Source organism: Trachurus japonicus, chromosome 4 (assembly GCF_045865225.1).
Source record: "Trachurus japonicus isolate A0001 chromosome 4, Traja_1.0".
NCBI lineage: Eukaryota > Metazoa > Chordata > Actinopteri > Carangiformes > Carangidae > Trachurus > Trachurus japonicus.
This window is the reverse complement of record NC_140910.1, coordinates 15,494,722-15,511,008: the sequence shown is the minus strand read 5'-3', so window position 1 is coordinate 15,511,008 and position 16,287 is coordinate 15,494,722. Positions and strand designations below refer to the sequence as shown.

The window sequence follows — 16,287 nt, the reverse complement described above, 5'->3', positions numbered from 1 at the left end:
GTGAAACAGAATTGATGTTGTTTGGCTCAGATACAGTGGAGTGAACTGGGCCCCCAGACGTAGTTCAAGGCTGTGCTGTGAAACACTCATTTTGTACACTGTTGGGTATCACTAGAGAGCAGGGGGGGGTTAGAGGGACTTAACATGCGAAATATGTGATGGCAGTGTGAAATATGAACTCATTGATATGTAAACCACAGCATTTGAACTTGCTACAGTATATAATGAAACAGCACTGATCAACAATGTTCTGTCCATTTGACCTGACTATCCACTCTCATATGGCCTTGTTTTTTCTTTCCATAGTCTGTTTGGTTTTCTCTGAAAGCCTTTAACATGTTGAATTATAATTCTTTAATTTATTCTTTATTCTTAATATCAACCTGCAGGGTGGAGAGATGGACCACATTCTCATTATACTCAAAAGTCTTCTCCTCACATCTGAGGCTGAATTTATCTTTATATCATGTTCACAAGGCATCATATCAGCATGTCAGATACTCCATTTAGGTTTAATGTGTTCTGAAGTTGTCACATCAAATCAAATCATGGACACTATAAAACAACTGCAGGACAGAACAGGATTGTATATTATCTACTTTTATCTTGGTTTGCAGAAAGACTAAGTCCACTGGTTTCTACTGGAGAAATAAATCTCTCTCACAAATGAGAAGTTCCTGTGTAAACTGTCTCAGCAAAACAGCTCAGCATTGTTGTTTTTACCATCAGGATTCATTTATGGGTGACTATTTTCAGCTGCAGATTAATACACATTGAAAAACTAGTGAGTGCTTCTGGCAGCAGGACGGTGTGTGTGGGATTGACTCAGACTACACAACAGGGCCCATGTTGGTCATAATGAAGAAGCTTGTCACTCAGGGAACCAGTGTGACTTGTTTAGTGCATTTTCAGTGATTTTTAGACAACAGTGGAGCTCCATGTGCACTTGTCAGTGATCGGTTAGTCGTTGGTTTATCTTTGATTATTATCCCGGTACTAATCTGAGGAAAAAAAAAAACTACTTGCACACGAAATTAATAAACCAGTTTGAGGTGAAAAACCTGCGACACCAATTCACATGACTCTCAAATTGTATTCAGCTGCTTTCTTTTATTACCACTCTGTCATGCCATATTAACGTAATAAACCCTGAGAGGGGTTTATTTTTCTCCTGTTAAACATTATAACAAAAACAAACTTGCAATCTATGAAGCAAGCTGCCAGTCTAGGGAGTCCAACCTAATGACTGTCCTTTCAACCAGCCCCAGAAGCCTAGGCTACTTATCAACTGCCAGCCAGCCATACAGGCAACATTAGAGCACAATGTACTTACTAAGGTACAGCAATCTGTCTTTCTCACTCTCTCTCCCTCTCTTCTTCTCACTCTCCTTTTCTGCTCTCCCTCTCCTCCACAGTAATCAACAGAGGCTTATGTAACTCTCTCTACCTGTGCTTATCTCTCTCTGACACACACCGACAGGCACATTGGCTGCCTTACTAATAACACGCTACCTCAATCTGGGGAGGGGGAGGTGTGTGTCTGTGCGTGTGTGTGTGTGTAAGACTGGTGGGGGCAGAGGGAGAGAGGTTGTGGGACGAGAAGTGAGTACTGTGCAGGAGGTGGAGACGGGCAGGGCAAGAATGAAAAGGAGAAAGTGAAAGAGTGGGAACAAGCAGTGAGGAAGGAAAGGACAAAAGGAGAGAAGGTGATAGGGGAGAGTGTGAGGAGGTGACAGTAAAAGGATGATGATGAAAGGAAACAGCGCTATTCTTGCTTAGTCCTTCCCAAACAAAGCCGCTCTTCTCTAAAACCCACTATCATTTCCCCAAACACTGACTGACTGACAGAGAGAAATGACTGCTCCTCCGAGAGGCCAGAGAGGTAAGAAACCTGGCTCTCAGGTTAGAAAACATACACACAGACACACACAGACACATAGTTGATCCATCTAGTGCACTGTATCCTTGCAAGCAGGCCCATACACTCTCGGAGAAACTCATGCACCGATGCACGCATGCATAAGCAAAATGTGAAAATGTTTTCAGGTTCCATCTCCCGTCCTTTTATCTCTCATTTCTAAAGCTATATTGTGCCAACTGTATGAAATGATTAGACTTGCCTTTCCAAACGATTCATAATATGGCAGAGGCAGAAAGAAACACTCTTCCTGCTGTCTTCTAATTAGAGGGAGAGGGGGAAAAAATGCAATGTCCTTGTTTTAAGTAACATTACTGCGCCTGGGTACAGATGGCGTTTGAAAAAGCAGCAAGGGGAGCGACGCAGATACTTTGAAGAGTGGAGGTGCCCTGTGCTTTAGCCTCTGTCAGAGCAGAGCTTCAACCATCTGTCTGGTGTGTGCGCGCATGTATCGACGTGCATATCTGTATGTGGCTGTGCGTGCATGTGTGTCGACCACCACAGAGATGGTATGCACTCTCAAGATTAGAGGAAAACAACTGAAGGCAGAGAGACGGGAGAGGATAGCGCGAGTCAAGGCTGCAGTCAGTCCCACCTAGAGGGTACACCTCTCTGCTCGTATTACCTTGACCGTTCTGTTCTCTACTACTGGACAGGCAGAGAACAGGGAGTCAGTGTGGTGTCAGTCTGAAGAGAAGCATCCATTATTCAAGTCAAGAGAGGAGAGAACATACCAACTGTACAGAGAAAGGGTAAATCCTTTGAGAGAAAATAGTGTTATTGAAATTCACAAGTACGCCATGCAAACCAAAAGTCAAACTATAGAACCATGAGACTTCTGGGGCTCCTTTTTCACAGTATTGGAAAGACTAGTACTGCAAAGTGGCGTTTCCCTGACCTTGAAATGCATGTTGTTTTTGGTATCTTTGTACCCCGCGCAGCAGGCATGGCACAGAGGTGAAAGGAGAGGCAAAAAGAGACGCGAGTTCCATGCAGATTAGGCAGCACAAAATTGGCTCTGATTGTGTGCAGAGTAGAGGGCTTGATCTGTTTTCAGTGCTACATACAGACATAGTTTTGATTTAATTTCACCAGTAAGAGTAAACTAAATGCTTGACAGATATGTGCAACAACATAATATATGATATATACTGTATATAGACTGTTCTCGTCACATCAGACATTAAATTGTCATAATTGTTTATGTTCAAATGACTTTTACAGTACCATTACCTGTGATCCACTGTTGCTACATGGATATACGTATATGTATAGAACTGCATCAAAGCTTTTCTCTTCAGTTTAAGGGAATAATTCAGTTGACCTGAATAAATCATCAGTCTTCTTTTTTTTTTGCACAGTGATACATTAAATGCACTGTATATTTCACCAAGTTACTGCAGAACAATGTCACACATATCTAAGCATTATCCCATGTGAAACTGGTCAGTTATAACTTTGTGAGGACACACTGGACTCGGATTAACACAGTTTGATCACAAATCGTGAAACAGTAAAATGTGACACTCCTCTTGTTCTTGGTCTGTCATCTCTCTGATCCTCTGCTCGTGTCTCTTTCTCTCTCTCTGTCTCTCTCTTTCTCATCTAAAAATACCATATTACAGAGGATGGCAGCTGTGTACTCTGTGGTATTTCTTTCCAAGTTATGTGGAGAAAAAAAAAAAGCTTTGGTTAAATTTTCCAGGGTTGAGTCACGAAGCAGGTAATCTTCAGACAGTTTTGTGAGCAGTGCCATTATTGTTGCATGTAAACATAATTAAATTCTTTATAGCCTCAAACAGAGACGGTGACTGCTCAGCTCCCGTGTTGATCACTGAGTTCCAATAAAAATGTGCGCCGCTATGCGCATCGAACATTACATGACTGGACTTTCAATAGCCCCATAAACAATTCAACCTGTGCGTGCAGAAGCATATTTGTGATGCTGCATGTCTGTGCAATGAACTTCTCAAACAACGTGATGTTTTCTTGTGTTGGTGGAGCAAGTCAGGGTTTGTTCTTTTAACTGAAAGCTTCAATATACAGATGACAATTTGGCAGTAAATCCTACTGAAATGTCTGAAAAGCTTTCAAACATGGATGCCTCATGCCAGCCAAATTTCAAGGTAACTAAACCTTAATTTATTCAATACGCTTTTTATTAGTAACACTGGCACTCACCGTCTTGAGTAGCACGATGGCATGAACAACTTGTTACCGTGGGAATGTTTCCCATTGCTACCCTCTAATCCCACATGAAGGGAACATGGCATCAGCCTTTTCACAGCCAATCCGTACACACACTGAGCAGCAATTTAGTTTCGCATCTGAGCCACCGTTTATAGAAGCCAAGTCTGTGGATCAATTGTATTTGCAGTCATTGATCAGGTAAGCATTGACCTCTGCTCGCGCACACTAGGTCCGGGATGAAAAACTAGGAATAGCCAACTATCGATCCAAGGCTGTCTCTGATATTATATCTGTTTCAAATTGAGGCTAGCCGAAACCAGCTGTCAGAGCACAAGATCACGGCCTGGCTGCCTTCCCCGAAGGTTAGAGAGAAAGGCCGGAGTGGGAATCCAGCCTGCACTATTTGCACTGATAAGAGACAGAATATGCTTATCCATTCAGAAGGAATCAATAGAGGGTGAGGGGACAGAGGAAGAGATGGACAGATGGAGAGATATCCTTGTCAAGTCAATGCTGTGCTCTCTGAGTCTCTGGGGCAATTTAGCAGTTTCAGTGGATTTTGTTTCAGCCCCCTGTGACTGTGAATGATGCTAACAGTGATGTTTTTTAAGTTCCTTCTTGTCCTTATGAGCATAAGAGTGACTGCAGGGTGCATCTTGTTGATGAGGAGGTCATTTGGAGAACAGTCTTCATGTTCCCAATTTAGCAGAGCAGGAGCTGGGGATCATCAGCCCATCTGCCAATGGTCACTGAAGAACATCCGTTCCTCCAACAACTTTATGTAGCATTGCTGCTTCTGTGCATTTCTGTCTGAGTGTTGCTCACAGGCTGTTCCATTTGTGTGGATAACATAAGGGTGTGTCTTCAGGAGGAAGAGTGAATCACAGAGTGAAGTGGATTACAGGCACTGATTCAATAAATATGGAGATGAGTCACTGATGACCTGCGAAAGACTTCAAGGCACCACATGACAATAATGTTGCATCAACATCTTATGTCCCTGAAGTCAGTAAGACTAAGGCACAAAACTCTTAAGTTAAAAATAAACTACACAAACTGCCCAGGTAGCTGTGGCAGTGAATACAGTTTCTTCTCCAGGGATTCTTCTCTGAGAAGTGAGTGAAACAGTATAGCCATTAGGAGATACTATGGCTGATCCCTGAGCTGTACATTACTTACTGATCCGGGAACCGTTTTTATACAACCCACAAATCTGTCTGTCCCTCTTCCTCTCTCTCACCCTGTCTCTCCTTTCTTGTTCTGTACTTATATTTTTGGCAGCCACAGGAGAGTTTTCATTTGCAGCCCATTTTTCTCTTAATAGCAGCTTGTGTGTGTGTGTGTGTGTGTGTGTGTGTGTGTGTTGTGTGCGCATATGCCTGTTCAGTAACGGAGCAAAGAAAAAGACGAGTCAATGAAGCCAGGATACTACTCTCAGGGCCCTTCTAAAGTCCTCCATGTTTTTAATCACCAGCAACTCTAACATCTAATTAATCATTAACATTTCTCCTGCTGATCCTTAATCCTCTGGGGACACCTTGCAGAACATCTCTCTTTCTCACATTATCTTTGTTTCTATGTGTGTGTGCACACAGTATAGGTGTGAATCATTGTGTGCTTCAGTTTTGAGGCAGGTGGGTAAGGTGGTAGTTAGGATGGCAATTAGTGTAGTCGAGGGTGTCAGCAGGCTCACGGTGTGAAAACGCCTTGTGCTGCATGTACATAAGAGTGTGCTGACCGCTACACCTTTGTAAGAATTGTTTGCCTTCTAGTGACACAGTATATCTACCTTCCAAGCAAGTAAAAGAAACTGAGTGTGGTAATGGTTGTTGTAGTGTCAGGAAATTGATAATATTTCATCTGGCGTAAACTATTCCATTAGCTTTGATATACTCTCAGAGCAAAGTGATGTTAACATTACCTTCTGTGAAAAACAGGTGGCCAACAACAGAGTTAACAAGCGGCATTAGATCAAAGGTTGGAAAGAAGTTGAATCTGGTGGTTTCATTTAATTTAGTTTCATTCATTTCTGAACCTCACAACAACAAAAAAAGACTGTGTGTAGGAGACAGGAAAAGGGTATTCCTGAAATTGACCAAACTAATGCATAATAATCTGGGAAAAATAGAATTTGCAACCAAACCTGAAAATTTATGATGTATTAAATATTTATATTTTAGACAGAACACACACACACACACACACACGCACACACACACACACACACACACACACACACACACACACACACACACACACACACACACACGTACAGAGAGAGAGATTAATAAGTATTGCCTTGTTTTTACACAAGTTACCTGCTGTCAATTTAATCGTTTAGTAGTCGCACCATGCACTGCAGTATTACTATTTGTGAGCATTTTTTATTTTAGTGGATCTAATGTCTTTCAAGAGAAAAATGTGTGAATATTAAACCTTCATGTGTAACTAGATGTGAAAGGAACGATTATATATTATGCGAAACACCATTTATTTTCTCAATTGAGCATCTTCCTTTGATCTGGGCGTTCATATTATTCCCAGTAGTGGAAATGAACCACTGTGGCACTTTATCTGGACACGCTCGTGAGAACGCTCCACTTTAAGACTGACCTCGTGCCAGTCAAGAATGAACACAATGAATTATTCAGTCTCTTGTGAATGCAGCCTATACTGAATACATCAAAACCTTGGCTTCCTGCGACCACTTTCTTTTTTCTTTTCCCTGGTGTGTGTGGCCCGAGCTGTGAAGCTAAAAATCAATGATACGTGTGTGGCTGTGGTTGAACAGATGTGTTTTCTGTAGCCTTGCTGTATGTTGCATGGCTGTATTGTTTTATAGGGATTCCCTAGGGTCTACAGTAAGTAGCATGGCAGATGACAGGTCTGTTAGTTACTGTAAAACAGATCGGCAGGAGAGTGCCCAGTGCCCACTTCATCTAAATGTGTGTTGATGAGGGTAGAAATGGTCCAGTCTTTTTTTTTTTTTTACTTTGCCCTTCCACCGCCACCCTCCGTAACTCTCCCCCACTTCCTCCCTCTTCTCATTTCCTCTCCTTCCCACGTAGCTGCTCATCTACACCCTCTGTTACTTGCTTTTCTTTCCATTTTTTCTGCTTCCTCCCAGCTCGTCTGCATAACCCCCCCGTCTCCTTCCTTTTCTCCTCTCCTTTTGTTTTCCTTTCCTCTGCTTTCCCCTCTCCTCTCACACTCTCTCCTCCTCTGCTCAGTGTGTACAGACAGGCGTGCACTTCACTGCCAGCAGTGATTTATTCTGCTTAGGCAAATGAGTGTGGCTTACAGCATGCTGCTCCCTTTCTGCTTCATCAGTACACATTGCACATAACACTGGAGCAGGTTGCAGCCTGTAGGCACGCACACAACCCCTGAAATGGATCTAAGAGACACGCTGGAGGGGTTCTTCTGCAATACAATAGGCTGATGTGATTCATTCCTGTGTTTTGGACGTTGTAGAATGTGTAATTGAGCATGTATATTACGCAGCTTGTGTTTCTCACAATAATGACTGTTTTTACCGTGGCGGCCTCAGCTGGGGTCATGGTGTGAAAAATTGCCTATTGAGGTCAGTCATTCACTAGGCTTTGCTTGGTGGATGGTAGGGCTGAGCCATGTGATTAAAATCTCTTCACTATGGCACTGATGAGAACATTTTCAAAGACTGATGTGGTGAACACGAAGAAAAACAATCTAAGCACTTTTCATCGGATGAACTGAGACACACTGAGGTTCATTTCATCAGGTAAACTGATGAAAACTCATATACCTACAGCACAGAGAGTAACCTGTGTAGCAACAATTTTCACAGAATTGATCACATCATCAAAATATGATTTGATTATGATCACTGTGCGTTCTCAACAGCGCTCATCTCGAACACATAAATGCACATGTTTACATTACGTTATGTTGCCTGACATTGTGTCGGAACTGCTCAGTGGACTTGACTGGATGCTTTCAGTTTCAGTTCACTGTTCACTGAGGACACGCTGTTACGGTATGAACCTTGAGCTACAGTGAACGCAGCTTGGAGTCAGTGGTCCCACACCTTCGATCTTATTTACTGTCTTTTCTCAGATTGATCCACAGAACTCTGCAGCGTGTCAGTAATACAGTAATAAAAGTCCACGTGAAACACAAGCTCTGTGGGCTGTATATTGCGGGTGTAGTTATTTAAAAGAAGAAAAGAAAAATTGCCTCGATCATGTTTTGTACTCCAATTACTCGAGTAATCGTTTGAGCCCTGATATTGACATTAGCTGTTATCTGCTGACCAGCAAGTGAATGATCACTATGAGGACACTTTCTTGGAGATAGGAGTTTACCAGTTACACAATGTAGTGTTTCCTGTGTTTAGAGTACATGGAGACATTTCTGAAGGAAAATCTGAATCTGGGTGTGTCACCTCAGTGTCTTGTATCCAAAATGAGGAGAAACACTTGCTAAAACACTTTTTAACATGTTTTCATTAGAAAGGAAAGAAGAGTAACTTTGAAAAACGATCCTATGGGGGTTGCAATATCTGAGTGTTTATGGTGCATATGACATGAGAACAACTGTTGGCCAGCACTTTGCAGCATGTCATTCACCTGCTGTCCATCTCTGTTTCCTGTCTCTCTTCACTGTCCCATCTAGTAAAGGCTACAAATACAGTACACCCAAAAAATAACTTCAAAAAAGCTTATTTTTTTCCACCTGGCAAATTTTTCCCCCCACCTGTTTTCGCAGATGGAAAAAACAAATTGAGAAACTTCAGAAATATTGTCCTGCCAAAATATTTTTTCATGTGTTCCTATTCCTAAGTTGTAAACACAGGGGAGAAAACTATTTACATCTGACTTGGAAAATGGATCATTGGAGTTTTGCTTTTGTTCACTTGCCTCTCGGGGATTCTGCAATTGTGGAAATACTTTCAAAGTTGAGACAAGTGGTTTAATTTCTTTTACTTTCTCAAAAGCAGTTACTCAGACATAAAATGCACAAACTGGGCTAATATTACCCATGAGTCCAAACATCAAATTCTCCCATGACCACACAGAACAGAACACACACGAATCACACCCAGAAATTTAACAAACCAAAATTGCTTTCTAAACATGTGAAATCAGTATTGTGTGTGTGTGTGTGTGTGTGTGTGTGTGTGTGTGTGTGTGTGTGTGTAGCTGAGTCTATGTCAAGATGTAAGAGAGAGGAGGTGCTGCCCCATGGATACCTGTGACCTGGTCGACGAGAATGCGGGAGGTGATGATGCGTCCGTATTGGGAGAAGAGCTGCTCCAGCTCCTTCTGGGTCATAGTCTTGGGCAGGCCGCTCACATAAAGGTTGGCGTCGCGGATGGAGGCTGAGCTGGGTCGCGCATATGACACCTGTAGAAAATGAAAATGTGTTTTAGAGTTTTAGGTCTTGTGTGAATAATTATTATAATTTCTTAGTATACCTTGCCTTGGGGATTATCATGTCAGGAAAAGATTTAGCTGCTTAAAACACTAAAGAGATAAAACACTCGTTTGCAGAGGAAGGCAGTGGGAACTTTGTTTCCTTAAGTAGAAATCACAGGTGTTGTACTTTGAAAGAAAAGCTCAGCTTGCCAGAGCTGCAGGATAAATAGCTATAGGATTTTGTCCAAAGTTTTTTTTAATTCACCCTATTGATTTGATTTCAAAGGCTACTCTGAGATGAAATGTGAGTGATTTTAAAAAGGCGAGAATTAATGTTTTGTGTTTTCAGATGGTAAATTAATGAAAGCATTAGCAGCAACCCTAATAGTAAGCAACCAAAAACCTTTCAGCTTTTTAACCAAGCGCCATTTAGCCTTCTAAACTCTGCTGAGTGGATTTCACAGCGTTGTTTTACAAAGTTTATGAGTAAAACTTACATACATACATACATACATACATACATACATACGTACTTTCCGGACTGTAAGCCGCTACTTTGTCCCCGCCCCGGTGTCCCAGCTCTCGTCTCTGCACACCGCACACAAACACGCTCTGTAACCCATAATCTTTTGTTTATGACGTTTAAGACTACACAAACACACACGCCGTAACATCGTATATGTCATGTAACGTTATCCGGTCTCTCCATTTATTTATTTTTCGCCGGCTTCGTTGTCAACAAATGCATATGGGTGAGAGGAGCGTAACCAAAACAGCGGAAAAGTAAGCAGACTTGAACAGTTCCTTACTGTCTTTCTGTGTAATTATCTCATGTTACAACATGAAAACCTGCGGCTTATATCCAAGTGCGGCTTATATACTATGTATTTTCTTTTAAAATTTAGCTGGTGCGGCTTATACTCAGGTGCGCTCTATAGTCCGGAAAGTACGGTACATACATAGAGAGAATCTGCCATTGGAGTAAACTGTTATTGAAACATTTTAGACAATCCTTGCACACAATCCTTGCTGCAATAACCTGTGCAACCATACACATATTCACAAGTGCGCACAATCACACACAAACAAAATCCATTACATTGTCACCCTTGCAGTAATCCACTCAGTTTCACTCTGTTCCTCATTGTAACATGCTACGCCCTCTCCTCATTTCAATTGTACAATACAGACACACAAGCACATGTCCATAAACATGCTAATGCACACAGATTTTACATTGCTGTCACTCCTATTCTTCTACTTAGAAAATACTGCATGTGAACGTCAGCTCTAGGAGGGGAATAACTGGTTATACTGTGCAGCTCCCAGCAGTAGCTTTCTACTGTACCAGTGAACTTCCACCTGTCAAATGTTGTCCCCAACATCTTCATGAGCAGACTTCATTTTGCTCCAGCAAAAGTTGCATAAATCCCTTTACTATTGCTGCTGACTGCAGCTTTCCCTTGCAGTGCTTTCATTACCCCCGACATGTGGAGACGTAAGTCATCAAATAAGGTTAAAGTCAGGCAAATATGGTGGATATGCAGCCATATCCTCGAGCAACAGCATGGAAATCCTGCTGAACTCTAACGGTCGGGGGAATGGGATTGGGAACAGCTGGCTTTCCCCATGTCTCACTTCTCTTTCACACATCTTCCTCTTTGGCCTCTGTTACTCTCTCAGCTCCTCTGTCTTCCTCTTCCTCTCCACATCTCTCTCCTTTTTGCTGCCTGAATCATTTCCTTCTGCTTCTCTCCTTCCTTCCTGCATGTTGCCTCACTAAACCTTTCTCTCTCTTCCAGATTCTGCCTCTTTTTCCCGTCCTCTTTTCTTCTCTCTGTACTGTAGCTCTCCCTCATTTTCTCTCCTTGTCAGCCAACTCCAGATGTCTAATCCATCAACACCTCCTCAAGCTGTGAGCGGTATTGTGTACAAGTGTGGTGTGGTGCATGTGTGAAACAGGAGTCTCTCTCTCTCTGTGTATGTGTGCTTGTGTTTCTGTGTGTGTGTGTGTGTGTGTGTGTGCAGTAAAGTTAGAAAAACTGCAAGTGTGAAGATTAAAGTGTTCACAAGCACACACTGTATAAATGTGTCTGAGATTATGTGCATGCGTGTCACTGTGAGCTCCTCTCACCTTTGGCATGCTGCTTCTCCTCACACCTCAGTAGGAAAGCAGCATCGCAGCCATCGCTGACAAAATCTGAGGTGTCATGGTGGAGGAAACCACAGCAGCGAAACCAACTCAAAGACACTACAGAGAGACACATCGCCTGAGAGCATGTGAATCTCTGGGCCAAGCGTTTCCTCACAAGTGTAGTGGCAGAGAGTGGGAAGGGTGTGACATGAAAGAGCGACAAACTTAATTTTAGAATTACCGTGCTGCCTTTTAATTTACCTTGTTACCTTTAGGGTATTTCAGTCTGTTGTGGAGAGAGAAAGCAGGGAAAGGGGGTAGTGGGAGGGAGGAAATGAAGTGTGAAGGAGCGGAAGTGCCAGAGAGAAATGCAGAGTTGTCCTTTGTTATTACAAAGACAACCTTTATCTCAGGAACAACTTAGGCAACCTCTTGCGTCATGACAGTGTGAGAGTGAAAATGTGTGACCGCAGGCTGCTACAGCCCAATCTATATGGTGATTTTTAAGTCTCCATGTTGAATTACTAGCCTTATCACATTGTTCATTTACCTCTTTTATTTCTCATGTCCCAAAAATACTCCTTAACACTGGCACATTGCAACTCTTGATTTCTAAACTTATCTTGGCCATGAATAGATATTTACATTCCCTTCATTTCTAAAAAGCTCACTCAGCTAATTAATATTCCAATATTTCTTGCTGCCAAGATGCAGAGAGTATTGCTGGGACAACTTTGAAAATAGTGTCCAAAGCTAAATGTGGAAAAATAATTAAATGACTGCATGTATTAATGAAGAAACAATACGGACTCTGAATAAAGCAATAATGTTGAATATGAAATTGTCAAGAAGCTGATGTTCAAAACAACTTGTAAATTGAATGAATAATGTAATACTGACATGTAAGCCCTCAGATGCCAACCGAGCTCACCCAGTCTCCACCCTCTAGCTCATCCACATATTTGTAATCTTGTATCAGTGGGAGCTCTGCTTTGATCAATCTGTAGGTTGCAATGACCGTATACAATACAGACACGGATCCACCCACCATAAATACCACATACTACCAAGGATGCCACCTCAAACAGAAAACACACTCATGTTCATGCAGAAAATGCATCATCTTATTACTTTTCTCCCCCTTTGGCAATAGTTAGACCACAGCCAGGACGCCGTGCCGTACCAAGACCGTGCCAGACAGCGTACACTGTCCAGGGAATGGATGGATTCTCTGCGAGACTCCCCATTCACAACTACAGACTAATCCCATCCTATTAGATTAGATCAGATCAGATTAGATCAGATGACAGAAAGCGAGAATCCTAGGATTACCACAGAGCAACAGATTACTGCCCAGCTTAAAAGCAACAACATATCAGCAGGCACAGAGCAGAGGGGAAGATAGCAGAGGATATGCGGAAAGGGAAAAAAAAAGACTAACAGTGAGATGATTGATATGTTGATGTGAAACATCTGAAAAAAAACACTGCTTGTAAGGTTTCATTTTTTGTCTTCAAAACATTTTTGGAGGAGGGACAGCGCTGGCAACGATTTATGTCTTACCTCTGAGACAACCACCACCGAGCCTGCACATTAGTCATGCTATTTAAATGCAATAACAGACCCTTCAATTATTTTGGAAAACATGTGGTGATTGACACGTTTCTTCCCTTTCACTCAGGGATATCTATATAATTTCACCTTTACATTATGACATTTAGAGAGTAATTAGCATATCAGCCATAGTCACAAGCTTTAAAATGTGTCTCTTTGATTTAGATGGTCTTTTATATCTGAGGCCCATGCATGTTAATCCCATTTTGCCCTCCAGCTCAATCACTAACAGCATCGCTGTCTAAAAAGGGCTTTGTGAAACAAGAAAGAAACCTTATAATTTAAGTTTACCACGACCTCTGCAACTTTATAAATGCTTTGTAATTTCATGATCAATTATGGAGCAATTCCTTTTTACATTCTGCTGTAATTATTGTCTCATTTTCAGCAATTTATCTAAAACTGTGAGGGCAATGAAAATTATTATGGTGTGTTACAATTTGATTTGTTTACTGGTTCATGGTGTCAGTTACCTTGATCGTTTTGGTCTGAAGTCTGAGTCCATTTAACGTGTTGATGGCTTTCTCTGCGTCCTTTGGATCAATATAGTTGACAAAGCCGTAGCCCAGACTCTGTCCTAAAATGTCAGAAAGAGGGAAAGAAAAGCTTTTAAAATGTTATCTCAATTCGATTATTTTGTTCTGATTGACAACAAGGAAGCATTTTAATGCATACTCATCACCCGTACCCAAAGATTTGAGGGGAGAAACAGACCCCTCATTATTAAAAGAGGGGGATTTGAATTCTTAAAGTAGCTCATACATTTAGATGTGTGATGTTGAACACAGTTTAATATGTGGTACTTTCTTCCCCGCTAAAACTACAAAATAAAATCCAGCCCATCTGTTCGTACACATATACAATTTTCTGGAAAATCCTTTACAACATCTCCTCATCACCACTGACAAGATCACATTGACTTCTGCCTCGAGCGCCGGGAATCTTGGTGTGACTTTTGTCAACCATGTGAAGCCTCCTACGTTGCCACAATCCTGCAGAAGTGTCCACCACAACATGCAGCTTTTAAAGGACTATTTTAACTACAATGTTCAGTTGGTTCTTAAAGTGATCAGCAAATGATCATTCATAAGATGAATCTGGTGAAATAATGATACAGAAGACAACATCTCCACCTGTTATTTCCTCTCATAGTTAAAATCTTACTGAGCAGGAAATTGGTCTAGACTCTGATCTTATAGTAGTGATCTTGGACCTTGAAGAAATTTAATTCTACTGATGCAATGATTTCGAGCTCAAGAAATTAGTGTCAATGTCTGAATACAAACATTTTTATGTCATAAATTAAATTCAAATAATTTCTGAAATACAAGAGTGAAACTCAACCAGACTCCAGCAAATAAAGCATCACAGTTAGTACAAACAACATATTTGTTACTGTCTTTGCACAGCTGCAGAGAGAGAGAGAGAGAGAGTGAGAGAGAGAGAGAACGAGAGAGGGAGAGAGAAATACCACCCCCATTTCCCTCTAAGCTCAAAGTGTCTTAGATAGCGGACTCCCTTTGAGTGTGAAGCAGGCCTGACATCTCCCAGTGTTTCCCCGACAGATCAAGCCTTTCAACAGGCGTAGGACTTTAAGCGGATGCCTCCAGCCATCAGGGCCCTCAGTCGGCTAGTTTTCGACAAACAGCCCCCTATCCACTAACACCACACGCAGGCACAAAGAATCCCAGTCAGTTTAAGAGGAGCGGCATGCACATATTCACACTAATAGGAACAGACAGCGGTTAGTCAGAAACAAAGTGAATCACAAAATATGGAGCATGGCTGTTTCACAAAATAAATACATTTGGGCTGTGGGTATCACAGCGCAGAACAGCTCAGCAGCGAGCTGTGGAAGGGCCAGGAGGGACTTGTAGTCCTAACATCAAACAGCTGATGATTTTCTCTTCTTCTTTCCTCTCCTCCCTTTTCTCCTCTGGATTAACTGTGGATTATCAGACGTTCTCTATTGTTAATTAAAAACCTGCCATCCTGGAGAGACTACTGCTATTTATAACTAACGTTCCTCTCTTCCCTCTCTCCCTCCTCTCAGACTCCCAGCTGGCATCAGGTGTTAAGTTTGGCAGTTAAAATATAACTCAATTTTTTTTTTGCACTGTCTCTTCTTTATTAAATGGTACAAACAGAAAAGAGACTTTGCGTAATGAGAAAGCAAACATGTGGCAAAATAAATTAATTTAGCGAGTGAAATAAAACATGCATGTAACTTCAACTGAGATGGCCCCTAAACGGTATTCTAAATTACCCAGAAGTGTACAGTATGCAGTATTTTTACCAAAATAAATATGCTCAACAGGAAAAAAAATCCCAACTGTTACTGTTCATATGTGCATATATTCAATTCTGACCGACAGTTTAAATTCCAGATGGGCGCAACAGCTGAGTGCCTGCTGCTTGTAATGCTCCTCTCCTGCGTTCACCGTTTCTCCCTCCCTCGCCTCCCACTTTACCATCACCTTCCTCACCCCTCATCCTCATCTTCAACAAGAAATGTGAGGTTCGACAAGAGCCGCTGCCCGAAGGTTAGCTGAAAGTGAAGTGTGCCGGCGAAGAGCACTCATGTGGGGCAATCGAAATGGGCTGACTGGTGCTTAATGGTACTGAGACACTTAACACTCATGGAGCCGTCCAGGCAGCCAAACTGGCAGCTATGGATGCTATTTGCTGCAAGGGGGACAGTCTCAGTGTAGGAAGCATCTATATGTGTGTGGGGGTGCGTACAACTTGGTATGCGAGTGTGGGCATGTACACATGTGAGTCAGCAATGGATAACAGTCTTACAACAGACATCATAATGTCGTTACTTGGATTACAGCCTGGATGAATATGATATTCATCTGATATATGTAAATAATATTTGTGTGTATGCACTTTTATTGCATGTGTTTATCGTATGCATGGAGAGCTTAAGCTGGTATTCAGAGCCTTCCGGCCTGGAAGGAATAGGAGGGTGGGGGAAGAAGCTCACTGGCTAGCATCAGTCCCCAGGTGAGCGGGGAGAAGAGGGGAGACGG

General features: G+C 42.0%; 1 protein-coding gene across 13 annotated transcripts in view; it reads right to left on the bottom strand.

Annotated features, from left to right (window-relative positions):
* elavl4 (ELAV like neuron-specific RNA binding protein 4) overlaps positions 1-16,287 on the bottom strand; it is a 79,369-nt gene that overhangs the window by 14,539 nt on the left and 48,543 nt on the right. For 7 of the 13 annotated variants that reach the window (XM_085774274.1, XM_085774266.1, XM_085774273.1 and 4 more), the window contains 2 exons: positions 13,726-13,829; positions 9,340-9,492 (listed from right to left, as the gene is read on the bottom strand). In XM_085774274.1, coding sequence (XP_085630400.1) covers positions 9,340-9,492; positions 13,726-13,829 — 257 coding nt within the window. Of the gene's footprint in view, positions 1-9,338; positions 9,493-13,725; positions 13,830-16,287 lie in introns of all 13 variants that reach the window. The other 6 variants (XM_085774271.1, XM_085774267.1, XM_085774265.1 and 3 more) reach the window with 1 other exon arrangement.